Raw genomic sequence first — 27943 nt, 5'->3', positions numbered from 1 at the left:
GAATTCCCCGATCTGTGCCCGATGTAAAGCGCTATCGGTCCCGGTACCGTAGCGCTTTAGTGTCAGAAGGGCGTTTCTGACAGTTAGCCAGGGACGCCCTTCTGCCCAGCAGCGCCTATCGTGCTGTACAGTGTGAGCGGGGAGGAACTCCCCCCTCCCGCTCCTGATAACATTCGTCTATGGACGAGCTGTGTGAGCAGAGGGAGGGGGCGATCCTCCCCGCTCACACAGTACAGCGTGATAGGCGCTGCTGGGCAGAAGGGCGTCCCTGGCTAAGTGTCAGAAACGCCCTTCTGACACTAAAGCGCTACAGTACCGGGACCGATAGCGCTTTACACCGAGCACAGATCGGGAAAGCCGACATTGCGCTGAATTCAGCGCACTGTCAGCTTTCCAGCAGTATATAGAACTGCCTGTGCCCGATCTGATGAAAGGTCCTCTTTAAGGTGCTGCGGCCACTATTGATCACGGTATCTTAAGGGTTAAACAGAGAGGATCAGTGCTATCACTGTCCCTACTGTTGCAACTGGAGTCTGGTTCGCAGATACAGCTGAGCTCCCACTGTGATCGTACGAGTTCTGATTCTGAGCCCGCTTAATCACCATCACGTATGTGTATGTGGAGATGTGGTAACTATTCACATTCTCACTCATACCTGTACGTGAGAATAAATGAAAGGGTTAAAGTAAAATAAATAAATAAATCTAAAAAAACAGTGAATGTAAATTCCTTCTTATACATATTCCTTCTTTATACGATGACTTCAGGTTGAAAATCCACTTAAAATCTGCTCCTCCACAGCGTGAATTCTCTGATGTCTAACAAGAACTGATTTCTGAGCAAAACATTTCCCACATTCTGGGCATGAATATGTCTTCTCCCCAGTGTGAGTTCTTTGATGTTTAACAAGTTCTGTTTTAGAGATAAAACATTTCCCACATTGTGGGCATGAATTTGGCTTCTCTCGTGTGTGAATCTTTTGATGTTTAACAAGATGTGATTTCCGAGTAAAACATTTCCCACACTCTGAGCATGAATATGGCTTCTCCCCTGTGTGAAATCTTTGATGTTTAACAAGTTCTGTTTTAGAGATAAAACATTTCCCACATTGTGGGCATGAATATGGTTTCTCTCCTGTGTGAATCTTTTGATGCTTAACAAGATGTGATTTCCGAGTAAAATATTTCCCACACTCTGAGCATGAATATGGCTTCTCCCCTGTGTGAATTCTCTGATGTCTGACAAGATCTGATTTCCGAATAAAACATTTCCCACATTCTGGGCATGAATATGTCTTATCCCCAGTGTGAGTTCTTTGATGTTTAACAAGTTCTGTTTTAGAGATAAAACATTTCCCACATTGTGGGCATGAATTTGGCTTCTCTCGTGTGTGAATCTTTTGATGTTTAACAAGATGTGATTTCCGAGTAAAACATTTCCCACACTCTGAGCATGAATATGGCTTCTCCCCTGTGTGAAATCTTTGATGTTTAACAAGTTCTGTTTTAGAGATAAAACATTTCCCACATTGTGGGCATGAATATGGTTTCTCTCCTGTGTGAATCTTTTGATGCTTAACAAGATGTGATTTCCGAGTAAAATATTTCCCACACTCTGAGCATGAATATGGCTTCTCCCCTGTGTGAATTCTCTGATGTCTGACAAGATCTGATTTCCGAATAAAACATTTCCCACATTCTGGGCATGAATATGTCTTCTCCCCAGTGTGAGTTCTTTGATGTTTAACAAGTTCTGTTTTAGAGATAAAACATTTCCCACATTCTGGGCATGAATTTGGCTTCTCTCCTGTGTGAATTCTTTGATGATTAACAAGGTTTGATTTATAGGTAAAACTTTTCTTACATTCTGGGCATGAATATGTCTTCTCCCCAGTGTGAGTTCTTTGATGTTTAACAAGTTCTGTTTTAGAGATAAAACATTTCCCACATTCTGGGCATGAATATGGCTTCTCCCCTGTGTGAATTCTTTGATGCTTAACAAGGTCTGTTTTAGAGATAAAACATTTCCCACATTGTGGGCATGAATATGGCTTCTCCCCTGTGTGAATTCTTTGATGCTTAACAAGGTCTGATTTAAAAGTAAAACATTTTCCACATTGTGGGCATGAATATGGTTTCTCTCCTGTGTGAATCTTTTGATGTTCAACAAGATGTGATTTCCGAGCAAAACATTTCCCACACTCTGAGCATGAATATGGCTTCTCCCCTGTGTGAATTCTCTGATGTCTGACAAGATCTGATTTCCGAATAAAACATTTCCCACATTCTGGGCATGAATTTGGCTTCTCTCCTGTGTGAATTCTTTGATGCTTAAAAAGGTCTGATTTATAAGTAAAACATTTTCCACATTCTGGGCATGAATATAGCTTCTCCCCTGTGTGAGTTCTCTGATGTATAACATCCCTTCTGAAGTTTTCATTTTGCTTAACAGGTTGTGATGAATTAGGAGAAAGATCTTTCTCCTGAGGGATTGGGAATATATCTGGGATAATGACATGCTCTTCATATGGATCTTGTGTGATACCATGATCCTCTGCTTTATAATCTGTAGATATCAGATGTCCCTCTGAGCTCCTGGTACAGTCATCTGACAAGAAGAAAACTGATGTTACTATTATTGAATAACATAACCTTATAAGTATATTCCCCACTGAGCTGCCACTGCCTGAGATGCTTCAGACCTTGTGAAGAAGTGATGTCAGCGGCACAGGCAGCAAACGACGGCAGCGCGGCCTACTTCATTAGTATTCACTGTGCTGAGACGGAGATCGTCACTCCATAAGGAGAGAACCACCATTTAGGTGTGTGGAGTCTTATTAAGCCATGAGCGCTCCACTGTGCAAAGGAACATGGGAAGAATATGCAAATCTGACTTCCATGATGTAATTAGGTTGCCAGTGCCTCAAGTATGCACACCTAAGCCTCTCACCTCTGCAAGATCAGTCCTCACTGCGCCAAGTTGATGAGATGCAAATACATAGAAACAGCTGTCCTTGGCTGAGAAGAAGTATCTGGTATAATCCCAACATCATTGCAAACAAAGGCCTCTGAGAAGGTCGGCATAATGTTAAAGGGAGCACCCTCTATAGGTTTGTTTGAATGAGACCCTGTCTTTCTAATTCATCATGGAAGATAGACTTGCACATTCTAAGTCAACGCCCTGACACACCTATTGGTGTTTCTTACTTGAGACACTGGCATCCTAATTACATCATGGAAGTCAGATTTGCATATTGTTCCTATGAGACGGAGGTCAGTGATAGTGACTAGTAATGAAGCGGGGCAGGAGACACCACTACTACTCTGGTCACTGTAGAGGTGAACACAATCCATGGCTGCTTAAATATGGCCACTTATGTGGAATAATACTGTAGGATGCCATAAATCTTACTGTATTACACCCCATACACACAATAGAACCCAAACCACATCTGCTGGATTTCCCAACCTGAACTCACCGCGGATCTGCTGTCCCATACAGTATGTAGTAGGGTCTGTGGAGTCACAAGGAAGCAGGGACTCCTAGCGTCATAGATCACTAAGATACGGGGAGTCCTGGTGTGTGGACAGAGTTCAGGCTGGGAAATGTGACTGATGTACAGACCAGATTTTCTAGTCCGGATTCCATAGTGTGATTGGGGTCTAAGGTGAGGTTTACACAGTGAGATTTGTAGAACCTGCTTCAGGAATTCAGAAGAATGGAGGATTATATAGATAATCTGTTTTCCCTTAGTCCAAACAGCAGCACAACACGTGGGGTATTCCTGTCCCTGTGTGCTGTTAGGACAGGTGAAAGTTTTAATTAAACTAACAGATTCCCCTATAAGAGGCCGGAGAGACCTCCCCCCTTCCCCCCCGTGTTAGTTATAACGTATAATAACAATATATACAAGTAAACAATAAAGTATAACGGCAAACAAATATATATAATCATACAAAGAATAGATGGGAGGGAGCCTTGTGCTGCTGTTTGGACTAAGGGAAAACAGATTATCTACATAATCCTCCATTCCCCCTACGTCCAACAGCAGCACAAGATTGGGGAACTAGCGAGTATAATCCCCTAGGGAGGGACCTCTTGGCATGTAGATGATAAGACCGAATGGCCAAATGCAACTGCCTCTGAACTGCGTCAGTCCAATCTATAATGTCTTGCAAACGTTAAGTGGGAAATCCAAGTGGCTGCTGAGCAAATTTGGTCAAAGGAGAGAGAACGTCTATCGGAACGTTGATACTGCCCTAGTGGAATGGGCACGTACAAACTCAGGGACTGGTGTTAACCAACAGATTCTACGATCTCCTGAAAGAAGAAGTTCAGTCCAGATAAATTCGGAGGGCCCTTACCAGGTCTAAAGAATATAACCTCTCCTCCTCCTCAGAAGTGGGGGAGGGGGAAAAAAGATGGTACAAATATGACCTGAATAATGTTCTGAAAGGAAGGAAGCTTTGACAAGAACCCCCGAACAAATCTAAGTTGGACTCTATCAGGAAAGAAGGATAGGTATTGCTCTTAGGTGGCCAAGGCCTGGAGCTCACTAATTCTTTTGGCTGAGGTTATAGCCAGCAAGTAGGATACCTTATAGGAAAGGTACTTCAAATCCACTTCCCGTAGAGGTTCAAATGGAGGATCGCATAATCCCTGAAGGACCGAAGTCAAGTCCCATTGTGGAATAGGGGTGTGCGCCTGAGGGCCGAGCATAGAGGCCCCTTTTAGAAACTGCATAACCAGAGGATTCTGTGATAATCGTGTCCCCAGTAGAGTGGAGAGAGCAGAGACATGTATTTTTAAGGCTGCTGTCCAGACGATTCTGTAAAAACTCCAAGACTGACTCTATAGCAGAGATCTTAAACTGCTTGACCACTTTGAAAGATACATCCAATCCTGTGGTAGCTCCAGTTGGTGGACTCCACTCTTGAACAGGCTAGTGTCCTCTGGACAGCCTGGGATAATCCTTTGTTTCCGCATATGGAGTAGTCAACCTCCAGGCAGTGAGGCTGAAATTGTTCAAGTCCTGGCAGAACTGATTGTTTAGTGTTACCAGGTTCTGAATCGGTGGAAGCCTCCAGTATGTCCCTTGACTCATTTAGAATTAGGTAAACCATGCCCTTTTTGGCCAGAACGGCATGATCACAATTGCCGAGGTCTGGTCCTGACTGACTTTTGCCAATACCTTCAGTATCATGAGGATTGGAGGGAAGATGTAGGCCAGTCTGAACCTCCAAGGTATTGACAGGGAATCTACCGCCAAGAAGTTGTCCTCCTGGTAGAGGGAACAAAACCTCTTCAGCTTGGTGTTGTATTCGGTGGCCATCAGATCTACCTCGGGGAAACCCCACATCCCGGTGAGATGAAGGAAGACGTCCTGATTGAGGGACCACTCACCTGATGTCATGAGGCTTCTGCTCAGCCGATCCGACAGAACATTCAGGCGTCCCTTTACATGAACCGCTGTCAAATGTGATAAGTTCCTTTCCGCCCAGGAGAAGATCTGGTTCGTTACTTGGAGAAGGGAGGGAGATCTGGGTCCCCCACCTGTCCACACACAGGACAGAAAAAAAACACAGGGGGGAGGTCTCTCCAGCTTCTTATAAGATAAGATAAGATAATCCTTTAATAGTCCCACATTGGGGAAATTTCAGCGTGTTACAGCAGCATAGTAATACAGATACAGGATAATACAGAGTAATATATTACAGACGCAGACACAGATAAGCTGAGAAGAGAAGATATACTAGGAGTCCATAGCAGCTAAGGAAAAACGGAAGAGAAAGAGGAAGACCTCACGGTCATCATCTTAATCATTAGTTCTCTGTGCGGAGTGATCTTCGTTTGGTCTGATGTAGATTATACAGCCTGGTCGCGGTTGGAAGGAAGGACCTGCGATAGCGCTCCTTCTCACACTTGGGGTGAAGCAGGCGGTCGCTTACAGTGCTGCCAAGTCCCATCAGGGTCCCATACATGGGGTGGGATTTGTTCTCCCGCATGGAGGTCACCACAGACAGTATCCTTCTGTCACCCACCACCTGTACTGGGTCCAAGGGGCTCCCCAGGACAGAGCTGGCCCTCCTGATCAGCCTGTCAAGTCTATTTCTGTCCCTGGTTGATATACTGCTTCCCCAGCAGGCCACACCGAAAAAGATGGCTGAGGCAACCACAGACTTGAAGAAGGCCCTAAGAAGTGTCCTCCGGACTCCAAAGGCCCTCAGCCTCCTGAGCAGGTAGAGTCTGCTGTGGCCCTTTCTGTGCAGCGCCTCCAGGTGATCAGCCCAGTCTAGTTTATTGTTGAGGAGCACGCCCAGGTACTTATAGGTCCTGACTATCTCAATACATGTTCCTTGGATCTCCACCGGGGTCGGAGCACCTCTCCGTTTACTAAAGTCCACCACCATCTCCTTGGTCTTCCCAGCATTAATCCTGAGCTGGTTCTGCTGGCACCATTCAACAAAATCCCGGTTTAAGTCTCTGTATTCCCTATCGTCGCCATCAGTGATAAGGCCGACTACAGCAGAGTCATCGGAGTACTTCTGTAAGTAACAGCTGGATGAGTTGTGCCTGAAGTCAGCAGTGTACAGTGTGAAGAGGAATGGGGCAAGAACTGTACCTTGTGGTGCCCCCGTACTACAGATCACAGTGTCAGACACACAGTCCTGGGCTCTCACATACTGGGGGCGGTTTGTCAGGTAGTCTAGGATCCAGTTGGACAGGTGATGGTCCACACCACCAAGGTTCAGCTTCTCCCTAAGTAGCCCTGGCTGAATGGTGTTGAAAGCACTAGAGAAATCAAAGAACATTATTCTCACAGTGTTCCCGGGTTTCTCCAGGTGAGAGAGAGCTCTATGAAGAAGGTGGATGATAGTGTCATCTACCCCAATGCCCGGCCAATAGGCAAACTGGAGGGGGTCCAGAGCGGAGCTCACTAGGGGGCGTAGGTGTGTCAGGACCAATCTCTCTAGGACCTTCATCACGTGTGATGTCAGTGCTACTGGTCGGTAGTCATTGTAGCCCATCGGGTTGGGTTTCTTTGGGACTGGTACCACGCAAGATGTTTTCCACAGTTGAGGTACTACTCCCAGCTTCAGGCTCATATTGTACATGTGCGTAATAATGCCACCCAGCTGGTCACTGCACATTTTAAGAACTCTTGCGCTTATACCATCAGGTCCCCCCGCTTTGTTTGCTCTAATATTCTTCATTTCCTTACACACCTGAGACTCCTGCAGGATCAGATAGTCAGATTGCAGTTGACCGCAGTTCGGTGGGGGTTGGGTCTTGGTGTGTGAGGAGAGGGGGGTAGGCTGACATGCTGGTGGAGGGAGCATTTGCTTGGAGTCGAATCTATTGAAGAATAGATTAAGCTCGTTAAGCCACTTCCTGTCCCCTACTGTTCGGTGCCCTGTCTTTTCCTTGTGTCCTGAAATTGCCTGAAGGCTGTCCCACACCTCAGAGATTCTACCCTCCCCCATCTGTAGCTCCATCTTCCGCCTGTAGTTGGCTTTTCCTTCTCTGATCAGTTGTCTTAGTTGTTTCTGCACCGCCCCCAGGCCATTTTTGTCCCCAGACCTAAAAATTCTCTTTTTTTCCTTGAGGAGAGTTTTAATCTCAGAGTTGATCCATGGTTTGTTATTGGAGAAACACCTCACCTTTCTAGTTGGTACCGTGCTGTCCACACAGAAATTAATGTAGTCCGTTATGCAATGTGTGAGTCCCTCAATGTCCTCTGGAAATGAGTCTTGAAACACTTCCCATAAAGTTATATCAAAGCAGTCCCTTAGAGACTCGGCGCTTACCTCTGACCAAATCTTCACTGTACGGGTAACTGCCGGTTCTCTGCGCACCAGTGGAGTGTATGTGGGTCGAAGATGTACCAGGTTGTGGTCTGATCTGCCTAGGGGTGGTAGGGCAGATGAGTTATATGCATCCCTCACATTAGCAAAGAGCAAGTCCAGTGTTTTGTTGTCTCTTGTATGGCAGGTTACATACTGTGTGAAGCCTGGTAGAGTGGATGCTGAGACATGGTTGAAGTCTCCAGACACTAGGAGCAGGGCATGGGGGTGAGATGATTGCAGCTCACTCACAACAGCATGGAGGACTTCACAGGCAGCGTCAGCTTTAGCAGAGGGGGGGACATATGCAGCTAGTACGATAACATGTGATAGTTCCCTTGGCAGGTAAAAAGGTCTCATGCTCACGGCTAGCAGTTCAATATCCTTTCCACACAATTGTTTCTTAACTACAATATGTCCTGGATTACACCATCTCTTATTGACAAATATTGCAATCCCTCCGCCTATTCGCTTACCGCTCTCCAGTGTTCTGTCCGCCCGAAGAAGTTTGAAGCCCTCCACGGAGGCAAGTATGTCCGGAGTGATTTCAGTAAGCCAAGTCTCTGTAAACAGCATCATACTGCACTCACGAAACTCCTGTTGATGTCTGGTCAGTGCTGTCAGTTCATCCATCTTATTCACAATTGATCTCACATTCCCCATAATGATGGACGGGATCACGTGCTTTTTGCATTTTTTTCCTTCGCGTCTCAGTATGCCGGCTCGTTTTCCGCGTTTTCTAAGTTTCCTTATTAGTTCGTGGGGGATGGTAAGAGCATGCTTGTCCTTTAGCTTGTCCTGCAGCATGCTTCTAAGGTGTAATAGTGTCTCCTTAGTGTAAACCAGTCTTCCTTGTCTGTGTGGAGGCATGCTTCAGACAAAAAGGCTCAAAAAGGATTTCTTTATAAGAGTTTCTGCATCAAATTCCAGCCCATGGTAAGTTCTTATACTAATACTACTTATAGTAATAGAAAAAAGTGAAGAAAAAAGGACGGGATAGAGAAAGATCAGTTTAGTTTTCAGCAGCTGTAAACACATGCAGCCACACACTAGGCAGGCGCAAGAAAAAAAATCTGTTAGATTAATTAAAATTTCCACCTGTCTTAACAGCACACAGGGGCAGGAATAACCCAATTGTGTGCTGCTGTTGGACGTAGGCGAAATAATTTTTCCACTTTACCAAATCAGCCCCCGAATCTCCATCAGATTCCTTACTGGCCAGGCCGGATTTTCCACCTCCCATTTATTTCCATAGAGCTCTGAGGTGGAATCTGCCTGAAGATCGAGCAGGAGGATTATTTTTCCGCTACCTGAAATAATCTGCTATATAATTCTGGTAAATTCTTTCCCTTCACGAGGACTGACAGCCGGTGAGGAAGAAATTTGCCTCATTCACATCGATGTCCAGTTCATATTCCTGCTGTCCGTTCTATTCTATACTACATTTATTACCCCCTATAGCGGTATCACATTTATATTCAGGTATTATTAGTATTTTACCTGAATCGGGGAACAACAAATAGTCTAAACAATGTCTGAATAGAATCAGTGACCCTTCTGTGCTTTATATAGTGGTGACTCCTCACCTGGGCGGGTCCCTGTAGGAATGTCCTCCTCACACTCCTCATCACCACTCACATAGGGCTCTTCCTTTATTCTCATAGATATAGCATTCATGTCGCTCACATCTTTATCCTGATGGAAAATCTGGGAAACAAATAATGTAAAAGTCACCGGACAAATGGGGAAGTCACAGAGAATGTTCTAGATCATTAATCCGCATGAAGATGAAAGATGTCCTGACAGTAGCTGCAGGTCTGTGAGAAGCCGGATAAACATATTAGATGGCGGCTCAATGACACCGCCCATGTATATAACCATATAATACTGCTGGATACAACAAGACTGACCACAAGGACTTCACAGCCCGTCTACACATCATAGGGAATATCTCCATCTACCTGATCATCATCCTGTGGAAGAAGAGGACTGGGACATCTCTCCGGTGTTGTCCTCTTACTGGATCTACCTGTAGGAAACACAGACAGGGACTGAATTCATTCTGTACATACAAATAATGGAAGTCCATGTGTATATAGTCATGTCTATTACCTGCTGATGTGAGGGGCTGCTGGTCCTCCATCATCACCTCCTTGTACAGATCCTTGTGTCCTTCTAAATACTCCCACTCCTCCATGGAGAAATAGACAGCGACATCCTGACACCTTATAGGAACCTGACAACACAATGATACAGTCATCACCCCGACCCCTCCAGTTACTGTATAATGTCCCAGCATTCCCAGCACTGTCACCTCTCCAGTCAGCAGCTCCAGCATCTTGTTGGTGAGTTCTAGGATCTTCTGTCCATTGATCTCCTCCTGTATCAGGGGATGAGGTGGAGGCTCCAGGATTGGGCTCAGGGTTCCTCCATATCCATCATACACAGGAGCCTGACAGCGCCCACTAGAGGGCTTCTTCACTACTGTGTAATCCTGGTTATGGGGAGACACATTAATAAATCTCACTACATACATGTCCAGAGTCCATCACCTCTCCAGTCATATCATCTGTTATTACTATAGATAAGAATGATGTCATGATGACATCATCAGAATCTCTCACCTCTCCAGTAAGCTGGTAGATGATCTCTAGGGTGAGATTTAATAGACTTTCCGCCATCTTGTTCCTGTCTCTTTCCATCCTTGATGGATCAATCAGGAATATTCTCTTATATAGAAGATACAGAGAGGATTCTATATTGTAGGAACCTGAATGGAGAGAAGATGAGACAATGTAATCACTACACGAATCCCATGGAATAAATAGAAGAGTTGAGTCCCATTATTATCACCACCTCCTACTTCTGATGTCGGCAGCGTGTAGCTCAGGAAGGAAGTGACTTGTTGTGGGCCGGCTTGGTGGGTATATAAGGTGTGTGATAGGCTGAACAGAATCTCATTGGGAGTATTTGACCAGCCTCAAGCGTACTGGCTGAGGGGTGTTCAGTGCTGCCCGGGGTGTTGCAACACAAATTGGATCTGGAAGAACCAAAACCTGATGCCGAACAGCCCAGGAGGCTCCAGCAGCTCTAGTAGAATGAGCCGTGCTACCCACTAGGACATTATAGTGTGTGGGGGTCATTGAATGTATGAGAAGGGCTGAGAGCGAGCACTTACCTCCTTGGGTACAGCAGCCGTCTGCTCACAGGACCTGAGATGATGTCACCTGTGTGGGAGGAGTCAAAGAATCACATGACCAGATATTAGAAGTCACTGCAGAGCCATCCATGTGTGACATATATGTAGCAGAGCTGTGTGTGAAGTGTATGTAGCAGAGCTGTGTGTGCGACGTGTATGTAGCAGAGCTGTGTGTGTGACGTGTATGTAGCAGAGCTGTGTGTGTGTGTGACGTGTATGTAGCAGAGCTGTGTGTGTGACGTGTATGTAGCAGAGCTGTGTGTGTGATGTGTATGTAGCAGAGCTGTGTGTGTGTGATGTGTATGTAGCAGAGCTGTGTGTGTGATGTGTATGTAGCAGAGCTGTGTGTGTGTGACGTGTATGTAGCAGAGCTGTGTGTGTGATGTGTATGTAGCAGAGCTGTGTGTGTGATGTGTATGTATCACAGCTGTGTGTGTGTGATGTAGCAGAGCTGTGTGTGTGATGTGTAAGTAGCAGAGCTGTGTGTGTGATGTGTATGTAGCAGAGCTGTGTGTGTGACGTGTATGTAGCAGAGCTGTGTGTGTGATGTGTATGTAGCACAGCTGTGTGTGTGATGTGTATGTAGCAGAGCTGTGTGTGTGACGTGTATGTAGCAGAGCTGTGTGTGTGATGTGTATGTAGCAGAGCTGTGTGTGTGATGTGTATGTAGCAGAGCTGTGTGTGTGTGACGTGTATGTAGCAGAGCTGTGTGTGTGATGTGTATGTAGCAGAGCTGTGTGTGTGATGTGTATGTAGCACAGCTGTGTGTGTGATGTGTATTTAGCAGAGCTGTGTGTGTGACGTGTATGTAGCAGAGCTGTGTGTGCGATGTATCACAGCTGTGTGTGTGTGATGTAGCAGAGCTGTGTGTGTGATGTGTAAGTAGCAGAGCTGTGTGTGTGACGTGTATGTAGCAGAGCTGTGTGTGTGATGTGTATGTAGCACAGCTGTGTGTGTGATGTGTATTTAGCAGAGCTGTGTGTGTGACGTGTATGTAGCAGAGCTGTGTGTGTGATGTAGCAGAGCTGTGTGTGTGTGATGTGTATGTAGCAGAGCTGTGTGTGACGTGTATGTAGCAGAGCTGTGTGTGTGACGTGTATGTAGCAGAGCTGTGTGTGTGATGTGTATGTAGCACAGCTGTGTGTGATGTGTAGGTAGCAAAGTATACAAATTATTGATGCACTGGTATCATACCCCTGCCTTACTTCATTCTCTCAACCCAAGTATTTCTCCCCACTGTTGGCGTTGTGGGGTGGGGGTTGGCACCTTGTATCACATTTTCTGGGAATGCCCGGGGATTCTCCCTTTCTGGTTGGAGGTTAAGTCCCTTACGGACGCTTTGTTTATTTGTGGGGTTCCGCTAGATCCTCTTACATACCTCCTGAATCTTCCACCTATACATCTTGGCAAACAGTCTTCTAAATTGTTTCGGTACTTATTTGTTATCCTACTACATTCTAGCCTCATCGCGGTACGGAGGCTCTGTGGTGACTATGACGACTGAGGAGGCTCTGTGGTGACTATGACGACTGATTTTCGGTTATTAGAGGTGACCATAGCGACCAATCAGCTTGCTGCTTTCACTTTCCCTCATGAGTATTATCTGTAATCTGGTTGCCTTGGGCAACAGGTGGGAATATGTGTAAGTCTTGCACTGACTCACACGCGTTCACTCCCTGCGGAGGGGGGGGGGGTTGGGGTACTTATTCGTGCCCAGAATGGAATGAAATGAAGATATGGGATTTACCTGGTACGGAGGAGGCCGCCGTACAGCTTTTCCAGAGGAAAGGGTCATTGCCGTTAGAGAGGAGATGCGGCAACGGTTATCAAATGAACTTGAGATTTAACACCTCCGGCGCCCGGTGGATTTGTGCTGAGACCAAGTGCCGTACAAGTTACAGGTTGAGGTCGGGTAATTGGTTCGAGGGATCCCGCCTTACTTTCGTCACGATCCTCCGTTTCATCTACTGCTGGTGTAAGGAGCTGACGTCAGTTGCCTTGTGCGAGGAACAACTACTGTTGATTGGAACAACTACATGAGGCAGGCATGTGCGGTGGAACTAGCGAGCCGTTCCGTAAACCAGGTAGGCGGCGCAAATAAGGTAGTCGAGGTCGACGAGAGCGTCTTCACAAAGAGGAAAAACAACGATGGCAGAGTACTACCTCAGCAATGGGTGTTTGGTGGAATATGCAGGGAGACGAAAGAGTGTTTCCTGGAATTGGTGCCGGACAGAAGTGCCTCTACCCTGACACTGTTTACTGGTGACAATCGCTACGCACTGGCCGCCACAGCTAACACCCATCACGCACGGATAACGAATAAACATAACGAAGTATTGGAATGTAGTAGGATAACGAATAAATACCATTGTTTCTTTGTTTATGCACTGCAGCTAAGGCGCTTATTGCGTATCTCTCCTCCATCCTGCCTAGACCTCATTGCCTAGGTAAAAGACGTGCGCAGTTTGGAGAATCTGACGGCCTCACTTAACCACACCATTGAGGCTTTCCAGGCTATATGGTCACCCTGGGACGTGTATTGTACTTTGACCACCCCCTTTTTCTTCTTCCCCCCTCTTTCATATTCATGGTTTTGGTTTTTGTGCTCTGTATGCTTTGCTGTTTTGTATATTTCAAAACATTTTTCAATAAAAATTACAGTTTAAAAAAGAAAAATGAACTTCAGGTCTGAGGAAAGGTGTCCTCGGCCCGAAACATTGCTTATTGATCATGTACTGAAGCTCTATGATTTTGTGAAGTTACAGTGCGGCTTCTTGTCATACATGGAGTCTGATATCCTACTAATATTATAAGTGTGAAAGTTTGTGTGTTTGGATGTTTGTGAGTTTGGATGTTTGTGAGTTTGGATGTTTGTTCCTCAATCACGCTAAAACGCCTGGACGGATTTGCGTGCAATTTTCCACAAACATAGTTTTCCCTTAGGATTGAGTCACAGGCTACTTTTGGTGCCACTAAACAACATGGCTTCCTTGCAGGAGACTCACAAAAGCAGGACTCCTAGCCCCAGCTATAGACACTGCCTGGCATTTCCTGCCTCAACCTGCCTGCACACTCCTTACTGTCACCTCAGGAGTAGCCCTCACTCTACTCACTCACATTTACATATAGCTTTCCACTATATAACACATCACATTGTCTGTATCACGACATACACAATATAACACATCACATTGTCTGTATCACGACATACACAATACAACACATCACATTGTCTGACACAATACAACACATCACATTGTCTGACACAATACAACACATCACATTGTCTGTATCACGACATACACAATACAACACATCACATTGTCTGACACAATACAACACATCACATTGTCTGACACAATACAACACATCACATTGTCTGTATCACGACATACACAATACAACACATCACATTGCCTGTATCACGACATACACAATACAACACATCCCATTGTCTGTATCACGACATACACAATACAACACATCACATTGTCTGTATCACAACATACACAATACAACACATCACATTGTCTGTAGCACTACATACACAATACAACACATCACATTGTCTGTATCACGACATACACACTACAACACATCACATTGTCTGTATCACGACATACACACTACAACACATCACATTGTCTGTATCACGACATACACAATACAACACATCACATTGTCTGTATCACGACATACACAATACAACACATCACATTGTCTGTATCACGACATACACAATACAACACATCACATTGTCTGTATCACGACATACACAATACAACACATCACATTGTCTGTATCACGACATACACAATACAACACATCACATTGTCTGTATCATGACATACACAATACAACACATCACATTGTCTGTATCAAGACATACACAATACAACACATCACATTGTCTGTATCACTACATACACAATACAACACATCACATTGTCTGTATCACGACATACACAATACACACATCACATTGTCTGTATCACGACATACACAATACACCACATCACATTGTCTGTATCACGACATCCTACTAATATTATAAGTGTGAAAGTTTGTGTGTTTGGATGTTTGTGAGTTTGGATGTTTGTTCCTCAATCACGCTAAAACGCCTGGACGAATTTGCGTGCAATTTTCCACAAACATAGTTTTCCCTTAGGATTGAGTCACAGGCTACTTTTGGTGCCACTAAACAACATGGCTTCCTAGCAGGAGACTCACAAAAGCAGAACTCCTAGCCCCAGCTATAGACTCACACACACTGCCTGGCATTTCCTACCTCAACCTGCCTGCACACTCCTTACTGTCACCTCAGGAGTAGCCCTCACTCTACTCACTCACATTTACATATAGCTTTCCAATAACACATCACATTGTCTGTATCACTACATACACAATACAACACATCACATTGTCTGTATCACTACATACACAATACAACACATCACATTGTATCACTACATACACAATATAACACATCACATCTCATTTGCTAGCCCACCAAACTTTTTAAAGCACTTTTACAGTTTCACACGTCTGTGTCTGCCCAATTCTCAAATCACCGCAGACGAAGTCGCGGGTAAAAGCTAGTGTTGTAATAAAATACACAAGATCAAAGAAATCATTTGCAGTGCCGTCCATCCTTTTCCTAAGAACATGACAGATATGAATGACACAACCTGAGACCAACCGTCTGGAAGATCACATGGTAAAGTCATGTGTCCTACTTGCCTGATATGGAAAAGCTTATAATAGATAAGAAATTAAAAAAAAACACACAAATCACAAAAAACAAGTCAAACAAGGTATCAACAATAACTGGTGCCTGTGGGGGGAGAACAAAAGATGGCAGGTGGGTGGTAGCGATGAACATCCGGGAGACACGGAAACCATAGCAGAGTCAAATACTCAATTCAGGAACAAGAACAAAGACAAACAAACAGCATGTCAATACAGAAAAGAAAGAAACAAAATGGGGGGAAATAGAAAATCAAATTACACAGAGGGGAAGACAGTCTGGAATTCAGCAGAATATTAAGAGCCGCGTCTGCTGGTGGGCTCTACAGCGTTGTTTCAATTCTGTGAGCAAATTTTCCATGCTCGGGGCGTTGGGGATTGCCACAATCTAGGGATAACGGTTCTCGCCGCTACTAATAGGAAACCCAGTAGCTTGTGGTTATAAAGGCCCCTTCACACGAGGTAAACGCGCGTGTATTTTGACGTGTATTTTGACGTGTTTTTTTACACGTGTAAAAGAAAATGCCATTGAAGTCAATGGGAGTCGGATTTTTACACGTGTATTTTGCCAAAATACACGCGCGTTTACTCCGTGTGAAGGGGCCCTAATTCTTAAACTTACAGGGGAAGATAGAGAGGAGCAGGGTCATCTTCCAAAACAATGCCAGTGACCATCTGAATAATATGAGAGGCCAAAAGGTGGCTTAGGAGTGTAGATCCCCTCCAGATGTGCACCATTGTGTCCCAGGCGGTGTTACAGCGGAAGGGTAAACCTCATGAAGGACAGAAGGGAACCTGTACCATCGGGAGAGGATCTTATAGTTTGTTTCCTGTGCCTTGCAAGATATAGAGAACTTATGGCACGCCTGGAGAGCCAAAGTTCATGTGTCTGCCAAGAACAAGACCCCAATTCCCTTTCCTACCCGTGAAATCTTGTAGTCGGAAAAAAAGTAATATAAAAATGGGAAAGCTGGGTATTCTGCAAGTGAGAGGCAATGGAGTCAGGGTCTAGGCTCGTAGCGAGTAACTCACAGTGGGGAAAGAGACCAATATAACCCGATGGAATCTTAGGGTAGGTTGACCCACAGTGTGAGAGAGGAAAGAGGAGTGAAATGCAGCAGGAAAGTCCGGGTTGCCCAAGACTAGGGTCATAGGACCATCATTAAGGAGTCAAGAATTGGAGCTGTGACTGCGGCCATGAAGTAACTAGAGCAACCAGGGACCACCAAACTCTCCCCCTTTCCCGTGTGGGCCTAACAATAGTACTTCTCACGATTTGCAGGAGCTTTGATGTCCAGATAAACCTAGTGAAAATGTTCAGGAATGTGGCTAGGAAATGCTTAGGTAATATTATGGGGACAGATTGAAAGAGGTAGAGAAGGCGGGGGAGTACATTCATCTTCAGTAGGTTGGTGCGACCTAGCCAGGAAAAACCTTTGGTATCCCAGTGAGCAAGATCTGTCTGGAGAGTGCGCAGAATCCGGAGGAAGTTCAGCGAGTACGTACCAGATAAGATAGTAGGAAGCTGCACACCCAGGTCCCAGGTATTTGATCACATTTGAGGACCATGTAAAGGGAAAGGCGGATCGGAGATTACTGAGTACAGACATAGGTAATGAAACCCTGGGGGCGGGGCTTTTGGAAGATTAATTTTATAATTACTACAGGACATCATCTGCACATGCTCAGATTATTAAATGCAGATCATGGACACGGAGACCGTGGATATCTGGGTTATCCCTAATTGTCACAGCATGTAGCATTGGGGATAGGGGACAGCCTTGCCGGGTACTGCTATGAATAGTGAAAGGGGAAGAGAGTATACCATCAACTCAGAGCGAATATGGGTGAGCATTGTGGGGCAATACTTATCTGTATAAGGGTGTCCTCCAGGAACCTCCAGTCAACTCTATCAAAAGTTTTCACCGCATCCAGAGAAAGCAGCATCATAAGAGTCCGAGAACACTGAGTGTGATGGATCGCGGAGAAGGCCATTACTGTATTATCTCGGGCTTCCATATAAGGGACAATTCCCACCTGATCAAGATTTATAGGATCCTCCATGTGTTGACTCAATCGGTTGGCTATCAATTTGGCATAGAGCTTCGCATCAGGTGTTGATTAGGGAAATCGGCCATTAACTAGGGCAGAGCAGGTGATCCTTACCCGCCTTGGGGAATAACTGTGATGTGTGGATAGAGGAAGGACGGGGGAGGGGAGGAAGGAGTCGGATGACTTGGAGTCTTCATCGGTTGCCTTTTCGGGTACACAAAAGTGTCTGATGGCCTTTTATTCCCATTTTGTTGTTGATTTTCAGTTCTTTTTGAGACCTTTTCCTTGTATGCTAAATATCAGGATCATTTTAAGCTCCAGATGTGGAGGTAACAATTATATTTTAGGAGTTTGTTCTGTTAAGATATAGTAAAGTTTTTAATTTTACTTTATTTGGGATTATTTAACATTTTTCTGTAGGGGCAGATTCAGTGATTGGTGAGACTTTATTGGTAAAAATACGTACTTTTTTATGCTTAAAAAGTTGCAACATCTTAGAATTTCTGCTGTAATAGTAGAAGTTCAGCGGCCCATTCCACTGCATACAGGGGATTCCTGGGGATGTCATTGGTATGGGAAATCAATTTGGCCCTGAAATACTCTTAAACCCCTTGCCAACATCTGCCGTAATAGTACGGAATGAGATTCAGGACCAACGTTACCAGTGTTACTCACCTCTCCTGTGCTCCGGCGTGAACCCATGCAGTCTTTGGCCTCTGTAGTGACGTCACAGACATCATGTGGGTCAGACTGGCATTGAGACACATAAAGATGCCTGTGTAAACCACGTCTGTGATGTCATTGAAGAGGAGGACAGCGGAGCTCAGGAGAGTTCAGTGCCACTGGTTTTTATGTTTGTCAACTCCTCTGGGACTCTGATCTACAGTGGCGTAAAAACCGCCGTAGCAGTAGAGGAAGCTGCCACAGGGCCCGGGACATTAGGGGCCTGGTGACAGCCGCTACTATCATTATATTCAGGAGTCTTTTCAGACCCCCGAGAATAATGATCGGCGGCCCGTGAGAGGTAAGAAACATAAAACCACTGTTACTTACCTCTCCACGATCCGGGCAGGCTTCGGCCTAGTCGTCTGACATCTCATGACCCCGGCCTGCGTCCCAGGTCATGTGACATCTGATGTCATTGAAGAAGGACTACTTTGGATGCCGGGAAAAAGACCCCAGGGTAAAATTGTTTATGAGTGTCCACAGTGGGACATAATACTGTGTGCAGTGGCCAATATGGGACATAATACTGTGTGCAGGAGCCACTGAGGGACATAATACTGTGTGCAGGGGCCACTATGGGGTATAATACTGTGTTGCAGGGGCCACTGAGGGACATAATACTGTGTACAGGGGCCACTATGGGGTATAATACTGTGTGCAGGGGCCACTGAGGGACATAATACTGTGTACAGGGGCCACTATGGGGTATAATACTGTGTGCAAAGGGCCACTACGTGGCATAATAGAGCGCGCCTCTTCGGCGTTGGGGAGGGGAGTATTTCAAAAGTTCGCCACGGGGCCCCGCCATTCCTAGTTATGCCACTGCTGATCTATATAATAATAGTTTGTGGGTGATGTCCCCCAAAAACTTTGAGTTCTGCTGAACCGAAATTTTTTTTAATACTTATACGAACACTGTTGGGGCCACAATGGGACATGATACTGTACAGAGGCTGCTATGGAACATTATGCTGTATGTGGAGGGACCAGTATGGGACATTATAGTGTGTGTAAAGAAGGCGGTATGCCATGTGGGGGCCTCCCAAGTAAAATATTTGCTGTTAGGCCCAGTCTTTGCTAGTTACACCCCTGGCAATGGCCGTTTTGTGCTAAAAAAAACACTTCTTCTGGCCTCTATCCACATAAACGCCTGAGAAGATTATATTTAAATTAGCTCCAATTCTCCATTTGGGCAGTAACTTATGTTTGTCTATGAGAAAACAAAAGGTTCCCGCCCACATAGAGAATCAGAGCTGTTTTACATATGATCTTCCGGGTGTTCTAGTCATTGAATGAGCGAATAGTATTCGAAACTCTAGTTTCGAATACCTTGCTCCATAGGAATGAATGGAAGCGGCTGAACACCAAGGGGTTAAGTTCCGACCGCGCGCCGGCTGCTTCCATTCATTCCTATGGAGCAAGGTATTCGCTCATCTCTAGTAATAACTTTGAGACGATTTAACTTACATAAATGATTTTGAGATTGTTTTCTCGTGACACGATGTACTTCATGTTAGTGAGAAATATTGATAAATATTTTTATATTTATTTATTTAAAAAAAATAGGAAATTTTGGGGGGGAAAAAAATCACAATTTTCAAAATGTGAAATTCGCTGCTTTTCAAGCAAGTAGTCATATCACACAAATACATGAATAAATATTATCCACCATATCTCTGATTTATATCGGATCATTTTTTAATCGTCCTTTAATGTATTTTGGACATTATATATCTTACAAGTGTAACAGCGATTTTCCAGATTTATAAGAAAATTTCCCAAACTAATTTTTTAGGGACCACTTCACTTCTGAAGAAACCCCCATAAATCACCTCATTTTCAAAACTGCGCTCCTCATATAATTCAAAATAGCATTTTTTTTTAACCCTTTAAGCATTTCACAGTAATAAAAACAATATAGAGGTGAAATTTAGACATTTCATTTTTTTTTTTTTTTTCAATAACACATTTATAACACAAAGAGTCAAAGGGCAAACCACATCTTGTAGTACAATTTCTCCCGAGCACAGAAACACCCCAAATGTGCTGTAATCTTAGGTTTGGGCACATGGCAGCGCACAGAAGGAAAGGAGCAACACTGGGGGTATGAAAAACAGATTTGCTGGAATAGTTTTTGGGTTCCATGTCTCATTTGCAGAGCCCCTAAAGTACCAGTACGAAGGAAACCCCTCAAAATTGACCCCATTTTGGAAATTTCACCCCTCACAGAATTTATCAAGACATATGGTGAGCATTTTGACCCAGCAGCCTCTTCACAGATTTTATTAACATTGGGATGTGTATATTGAAAAATTAATAGAAAGGCACTTTAGTACCAAATTTTTCATTTTCACAAGGGGTTAACCCCCCCCCCCCCCCTTCATGGTGGGGCTTGAAATGGAAAGAGCGATATTTGGATTATGGAGGGCAAATTTTGCTGGAATAGTTTTCAGGTACCATGTTGCATTTGCAGAGCCCCTAAAGTACCAGGACAATGGAAACCTTCAAAAGTGACCCCGTTTTGGAAACTACACCCCTCACAGAACATATCAAGGGATATGTTTCACAGATTTTATTAACATTGTGAAACTACTTTTTTTTCCAATAAACCGTCAATTTAGTCCAAAAAAATTTATTTTTATAAGAGGATAAAGGAGAAAATTCTCCCCAAAGTTTGTTCCACAATTTCTCCTGAACACGGCAATACCTCATTTGTGGTTATAAACTGCTGTATGGGAACATGGTGGGGCTCAGAATGGAAAGAGCGCTATTTGGCCTTTGGAGGGCAGATTTGACTGGATTAGTGTAAGGATTGGAGTCAGGGTCAGGCAGTGCAAAGTGACACAGCTGGGAAAGCAACACTGTGCAACTAATGACAAAAGGGGTCGTAGGCCCTGCAGCTATAACTATGCTGTAGATCTGAGATTAAACAGACCAATGCACTTCCTAATTGAAGTGCACCTGCCACGACTCCTACGCTACTGTCCAGGCGGCTAGGGTCAGGGAAGAGGAGGCCCTGAAAGAGCTAGGGGCTGGAGTAACGAGGGTGACCCCTAAGCAGAAAGCACAGTGTAAAAATGCAATGCAAAACCAAAGACAAAATAGCATGGAACAAGGGAGGACAAGTCCCAGCAAAAACACAGAAGAGAAGGCGAGGTCGGACGAGCAAGAGGTCAAGCCAGGAGATACGAATAAAGTACAAAATCAGAAGACAAGGAATAGTCAAAGAGACGACCGAGTCGAGGAGTTGACATGATTATTTAGTGCAAATTCAGCCATGGGCAAATATTCACTCCATTTATCTTGGCAATCAGACACAAACCACCTCAAATACTGTTCCAAAGATTGATTCAATCTCTCTGTTTGACCGTTAGTCTCTGGGTGGAAGGCTGAGGAGAAAGAAAGAGAGACTCCCAACCTGTTACAAAAGGCTTTCCAAAACCTGGAGACAAACTGTACGCCCCTGTCCGACACCACATTTGAAGGAATACCATGCAGACGTAAAATGTGACGGATAAACAACCAGGCCAACAATTTAGCTGAAGGCAATTTTTTCAAGGCAATAAAGTGGGACATCTTGGAAAAACGATCTACTACAACCCAAATTACGGATTTCCCTTTAGAGGACGGGAGATCGGTAATAAAATCCATGGAGATGTGTGACCAGGGTCTATTGGGTAGCGGGAGTGGATGTAAAAGACCCGCTGGAAGTTGATGGGGCACCTTAGATCTGGCACAGGTCTCGCAAGAATGAACAAAATTTTTTACATCTCGTTGCCAAGATGGCCACCAATACGTACGTGATAATAGATTCCCAGTATCAGCAATGCCTGGATGACCTGCCAGAACAGAGGAGTGGATCTCCTCTAAGAGCTCCAAGCGGAGGTGGCTAGGAACAAACAATTTACCTGGTGGTAGCGCACTAGGGGCAGCATCCTGAGTGTTGAGAATACGGGTTTCAAGATCCGAGGTCAAAACTGCCACTACCACCCCAGGAGCAAGTATATTTTCAGGTTCCCCATCAGAACTACCACTAAGACCAAAACTTCTGGACAAGGCATCTGCCTTAGTATTCTTTGAGCCGGGATGGTAAGTAATTACAAAGTGGAACCTAGTGAAAAATAGAGCCCACCTGGCTTGACGGGGATTTAATCTTTTTGCCTTGTCTAAAGAGGTCAAGCCAGGAGATACGAATAAAGTACAAAATCAGAAGACAAGGAATAGTCAAATACAAGTCGGGTATACAAAAACCAATAAACAGACTGAAAGACACACAGACTGGATATCTGACAGAGCAGGAGACCAGGAAACACTAAGTGAATGGCTGGCAAGGATCCATGCCTGGGTGGGGTTTAAATAGCAGCAGAGAAAACACCTGATGGCTAATGGCATGGAGACTGAGAGCAAGGAAAAGATTTAACCCTTAATCACCTAAGCACAACCAATAGAACTCCTAACACGTCTCCCGGGGGGGGGCGCCGCGCAGCAAGGAGACCGCGGCGACTCCGTATCCTGACAATTAGATGTTGGGTGCCATGTCGCATTAGCAGAGCCCCTAAAGTACCAATACAGTGGAAACCCCTCAACAGTGACCCCATTTTGAAAACTATAGCTGTAACATCTCTGCCTGTTCGGGCCTCTGCGCCACCCTCTGCTCGCGTGCTGCAGTTTGATAATCTGCTTAAAGTTTTTAGTTGCACTGTGTGAACTCAGCTCTAGTTCTGTGATTGCATTTGCACCACACCCGTCTTCTGCCAATGGTGCCTCTGTCCATTAAGTGTTTGATTTTGTCTTGCCTGTGATTGACAGCTTTCCTTCCTATCAGGTTCAGGGCGGGTTCTTCCTCCCCTATTTAGTCTTGGCTCACAGTCACACTGGTGTCAGTTATTGCCTCTTGCATGCTGGTATCTCTTGCTGTTTAATTACTTGTATTCTGATCCTTGACCTCTGGCTTCCCTACTGATTATTCTTTTGGACTCTGATTTGGCACTGCATCGCTCTACTGTTACCGAACCCTGGCTAGCTGACCTCCCTTTGTTGTTGTTCGTCTTGTCTGCGTTTTGTGTTTCAAGTATTCAGGGAGGGACTGTCTTCGTGGTTGTCACCCATTACCTAGGATAGGGTCTGGCAATAGGAAGGGAAAGAGGGGGGGCTACAGCTTAGGGCTCACTGTCCCTTGTGCCCCTTCCTCCAGGGTTCACCAGCAGCTTCTGGGGAATTATCATCTGGCTATTCCCTAACTATAGCCCTCACAGAACAAATCAAGGGATATAATGAGCAGTTTGACCCTACAGCTGTTTCACAAATTTTATTAACACTGGGACATTAAAATGAAAAATTTGTTGTTGTTTTTTTTCAATAAACCGTCAATTTAGTCCAAATTTTTTTTTATTTTTACAAGAGGATAAGGGAGAAAAAGCTCCCCAAAGTTTGTTACACAATTTCTCCTGAACGCAGCAATACCCCATATGTGGTCATAATCTGCTGTATGGGAACATGGTGGGACTTGGAATGGAAAGAGGGCAGATTTTGCAGAAATAGTTTTCAGGTGCCACGTCGCATTTGCAGAGCCCTAAAGTATCAATACAATGGAAACCCCTCAAAACTGACCCCATTTAGAAACTACACCCGTCAAGGAATGAATCAAGGGGTATTATCATTTTGAGCCTAAGAGTGTTTAATGTACAATGTAAAAATTAAAATTTTTAAAGAAATATACCATTTTTCTACCCAATATGCTGCACACGGTTTGTGTCATCAGAGACCTGCACTCTTAAAACTATTTGGTGGGCTATTCCGGGTAGATAGAAGTTATATATGTGGGTGTAAACTGCTGTTTGGGCACACAGCAGAGCTCAGAAGGGAAGGAGTTTGGCGCTTTTTAGCTTTTGGTGTACAGATTTAGAGGGGTTTCCTGACGCCATGTTGTTTTTGCAGAGCCCTAGAGAAGCCAGTAAATTGGAATTCCCCAAGAAGTGACCACATTTTGTAGGGGAAATTTTAGATTCTCTACAAATGTCCAATAACCAACAATCTAAATCAGCTGTCCAAAAGCACATACTGCTTCTTCACATCTCTGCCCTGTTGTGTGTCCAAATGGCAGTTTAGGCCCACATGTATGACACTGGTGTACCCAGGATAATGTTCTTACTATCATTTGTGGGTATAAACTGCTGTTTGGGCACAGGAGGGAAGCAGCACTAAATTTAGTTTTTGGAGCACAGTTTGGTTTCTGGACATTATGCCACTTTTGAAGAGCCCCTGAATTGACAGTAAGATAGAACCTGCACACACCTAACCCTACTTTGGACACCACACCCCTCAAGGGATGCATCAAGTGTGGTAGTGAGCATTTTTAAACTTTGAATGTGACATTAATTTCATTTCCAGAAATGAATGCACATCTGACAATAAAAAGAGAAAATTGTAAGTTTTCCAGAGATATGTCATTTCAGTGCCTGATATGTTGTACCCAGCTTATGTCAGCAGAGACACAAAATCCAAAAACTGTTAAGTGGATATCCCAGCCATTTGGAACATTCATCTCTGATACAAGCCGGGTATAACATATTACACACTGAAATGACGTATTCCTGAAAAAATTGTCATTTTCATCTTCCAACATGAGCTGCGTATTCATTTCTGGAAAATTAATTAAAGTAACACTTGGGGGTTAAATATGCTCACTGTACAGCTAAAACCCGCTTCCGATGGTGTCCGAGGCATTCAGTATCAGTAACAAACACTTAAAGGGGCTCCATCAGCAAAATCAGACTGCTAGAGCCCGATATATGCGTGCATAGCCTTAAAAAAGGCTATTCAGGCACCGTAAAAGTTATATTACACTACCCCCCAGTTTTAAAATAATAACCTAAAAAAGAATGTGTTCTACTTACCGAACGTGCACCCTGGGCGGGCATTCAGGGTGTGTCTTCATCTTCATCCCCGTCTCTTCTTCCGCCAATGTCTTCCGGTCCCGTCTTCCTCCAGCGCTCACGAACGGACAGTGAAAGCCTGGGCGCTTGCGCAGTAGCAGATGCCGCGTGCTACTACGCATGCGCCCAGGCCGTTTTTTAACATCAGTGTCCGCGAGCGAGCACTGGAAGAAGAAGGGACTGGAGGACATCGGAGGAAGAAGAGGCGGGGATGAAGATGAAGACAAACCCTGAATGCCCGCCCAGCGTGCACGATCCGTAAGTAGAGCACATTCTTTTTTAGGTTATTATTTTAAAACGGGGGGGGGGGGGGGGTAGTTTAATATAACTTTTACGGTGCCTGAATAGCCTTTTTAAAGGCTATTCACGCAAATATGGGGCTCTATCAGCATGATTTTGCTGATAGAGCCCCTTTAAGGTGCTGCGGCCACTATTGATCACGGTATCTTAAGGGTTAAACAGCGATGATCAGTGCTATCACTGTCCCTACTGTTGCAACAGGAGTCTGGTTCGCAGATACAGCTGGGCTCCCACTGTGATCGTACAAGTTCTGATTCTGAGCCCGCTCAATCACCATCACGTATGTGTATGTGGAGATGTATTAACTATTCACATTCTCACTCATACCTGTACATGAGAAGAAATGAAAGGGTTAAAGTAAAATAAATAAATCTAAAAAACAGTGAATGTAAATTCCTTCTTTATACATAGACGGATCAATGACTTCAGGTTGGCAATCCACTTAAAATCTGCTCCTCCACAGCAGTATGAATTCTCTGATGTCTAACAAGAACTGATTTCTGAGCAAAACATTTCCTACATACTGGGCATGAATATGGCTTCTCTCCAGTGTGAGTTCTTTGATGTTTAACAAGTTCTGTTTTAAAGATAAAACATTTACCACATTCTGGACATGAATACGGCTTCTCTCCTGTGTGAATTATTTGATGCCTAGCAAGGTCTGATTTATAAGTAAAACATTTTCCACATTATAGGCACGACTATGGCTTCTCCCCTGTGTGAATTATTTGATGCTTAACAAGTTCTGTTTTAGAGATAAAACATTTCCCACATTGTGGGCATGAATATGTTTTCTCTCCTGTGTGAATCTTTTGATGTTCAACAAGATGTGATTTCCGAGCAAAACATTTCCCACACTCTGAACATGAATATGGCTTCTCCCCTGTGTGAATTCTTTGATGTCTGACAAGATCTGATTTCTGACTAAAACATTTCCCACATTCTGGGCATGAATATGTCTTCTCCCCAGTGTGAGTTCTTTGATGTTTAACAAGTTCTGTTTTAGAGATAAAACATTTCCCACATTCTGGGCATAAATTTGGCTTCTCTCCTGTGTGAATTCTTTGATGATTAACAAGGTTTGATTTATAGGTAAAATTTTTCTTACATTCTGGACATGAATATGGCTTCTCTCCTGTGTGAATTATTTGATGCCTAACAAGGTCTGATTTATAAGTAAAACATTTCCCACATTGTGGGCATGAAAATGGTTTATCTCCTGTGTGAATCTTTTGATGTTCAACAAGATGTGATTTCCGAGCAAAACATTTCCCACACTCTGAGCATGAATTTCGCTTCTCTCCTGTGTGAATTCTTTGATGATTAACAAGGTTTGATTTATAGGTAAAACTTTTCATACATTCTAGACATGAATATGGCTTCTCCCCTGTGTGAATTCTTTGATGCTCAACAAGGTCTGATTTAAAAGTAAAACATTTTCCACATTCTGGGCATGAATATGGCTTCTCCCCTGTGTGAGTTCTCTGATGTATAACATCCCTTCTGAAGTTTTCATTTTGCTTAACAGGTTGTGATGAATTAGGAGAAAGATCTTTCTCCTGAGGGGATGGGAGTATATCTGGGGTAATGACATGCTCTTCATATGGATCTTGTGTGATACCATGATCCTCTGCTTTATAATCTGTAGATATCAGATGTCCCTCTGAGCTCCTGGTACAGTCATCTGACAAGAAGAAAACTGATGTTACTATTATTGTATAACATAACCTTATAAGTATATTCCCCACTGAGCTGCCGCTGCCTGAGACGCTTCAGACCTTGTGAAGAAGTGATGTCAGTGGCACAGGCAGCAAACGACGGCAGCGCAGCCTACTTCATTAGTATTCACTGTGCTGGGAAGAATATGCAAATCTGACTTCCATGATGTAATTAGGTTGCCAGTGCCTCAAGTATGCACACCTAATCCTCTCACCTCTGCAAGATCAGTCCTCACTGCGCCAAGCTGATGAGATGCAAATACATAGAAACAGCTGTCCTTGGCTGAGAAGATGTATCTGGTATAATCCCAACATCATTGCAAACAAAGGCCTCTGAGAAGGTCGGCATGATGTTAAAGGTAGCGCCCTCTACAGGTTTGTTTGACTGAGACCCTGTCTTCTTAATTCATCATGGAAGATAGA

The 27943-nt window shown here is 44.3% G+C and overlaps 1 protein-coding gene across 1 annotated transcript; it reads right to left on the bottom strand.

Moving 5' to 3' along the window:
* Positions 1-461: 461 nt before the first annotated feature.
* Positions 462-27247, bottom strand: LOC142194127 (uncharacterized). The gene is made up of 5 exons (XM_075263176.1): positions 26505-27247; positions 18517-18591; positions 5404-5553; positions 4365-4449; positions 462-2650 (listed from the first exon to the last, which is right to left on the bottom strand). The coding sequence occupies exons 1-5, from the start codon at positions 27158-27160 to the stop codon at positions 764-766; spliced, it is 2853 nt and encodes a 950-aa protein (XP_075119277.1). The 5' UTR covers positions 27161-27247; the 3' UTR covers positions 462-763.
* Between the last annotated feature and the right edge of the window lie 696 nt (positions 27248-27943).

Source organism: Leptodactylus fuscus, chromosome 1 (assembly GCF_031893055.1).
Source record: "Leptodactylus fuscus isolate aLepFus1 chromosome 1, aLepFus1.hap2, whole genome shotgun sequence".
NCBI classification, from domain to species: domain Eukaryota; kingdom Metazoa; phylum Chordata; class Amphibia; order Anura; family Leptodactylidae; genus Leptodactylus; species Leptodactylus fuscus.
Note: the sequence above shows the minus strand (reverse complement) of the source record. Positions and strands in the feature narration are given on the sequence as shown.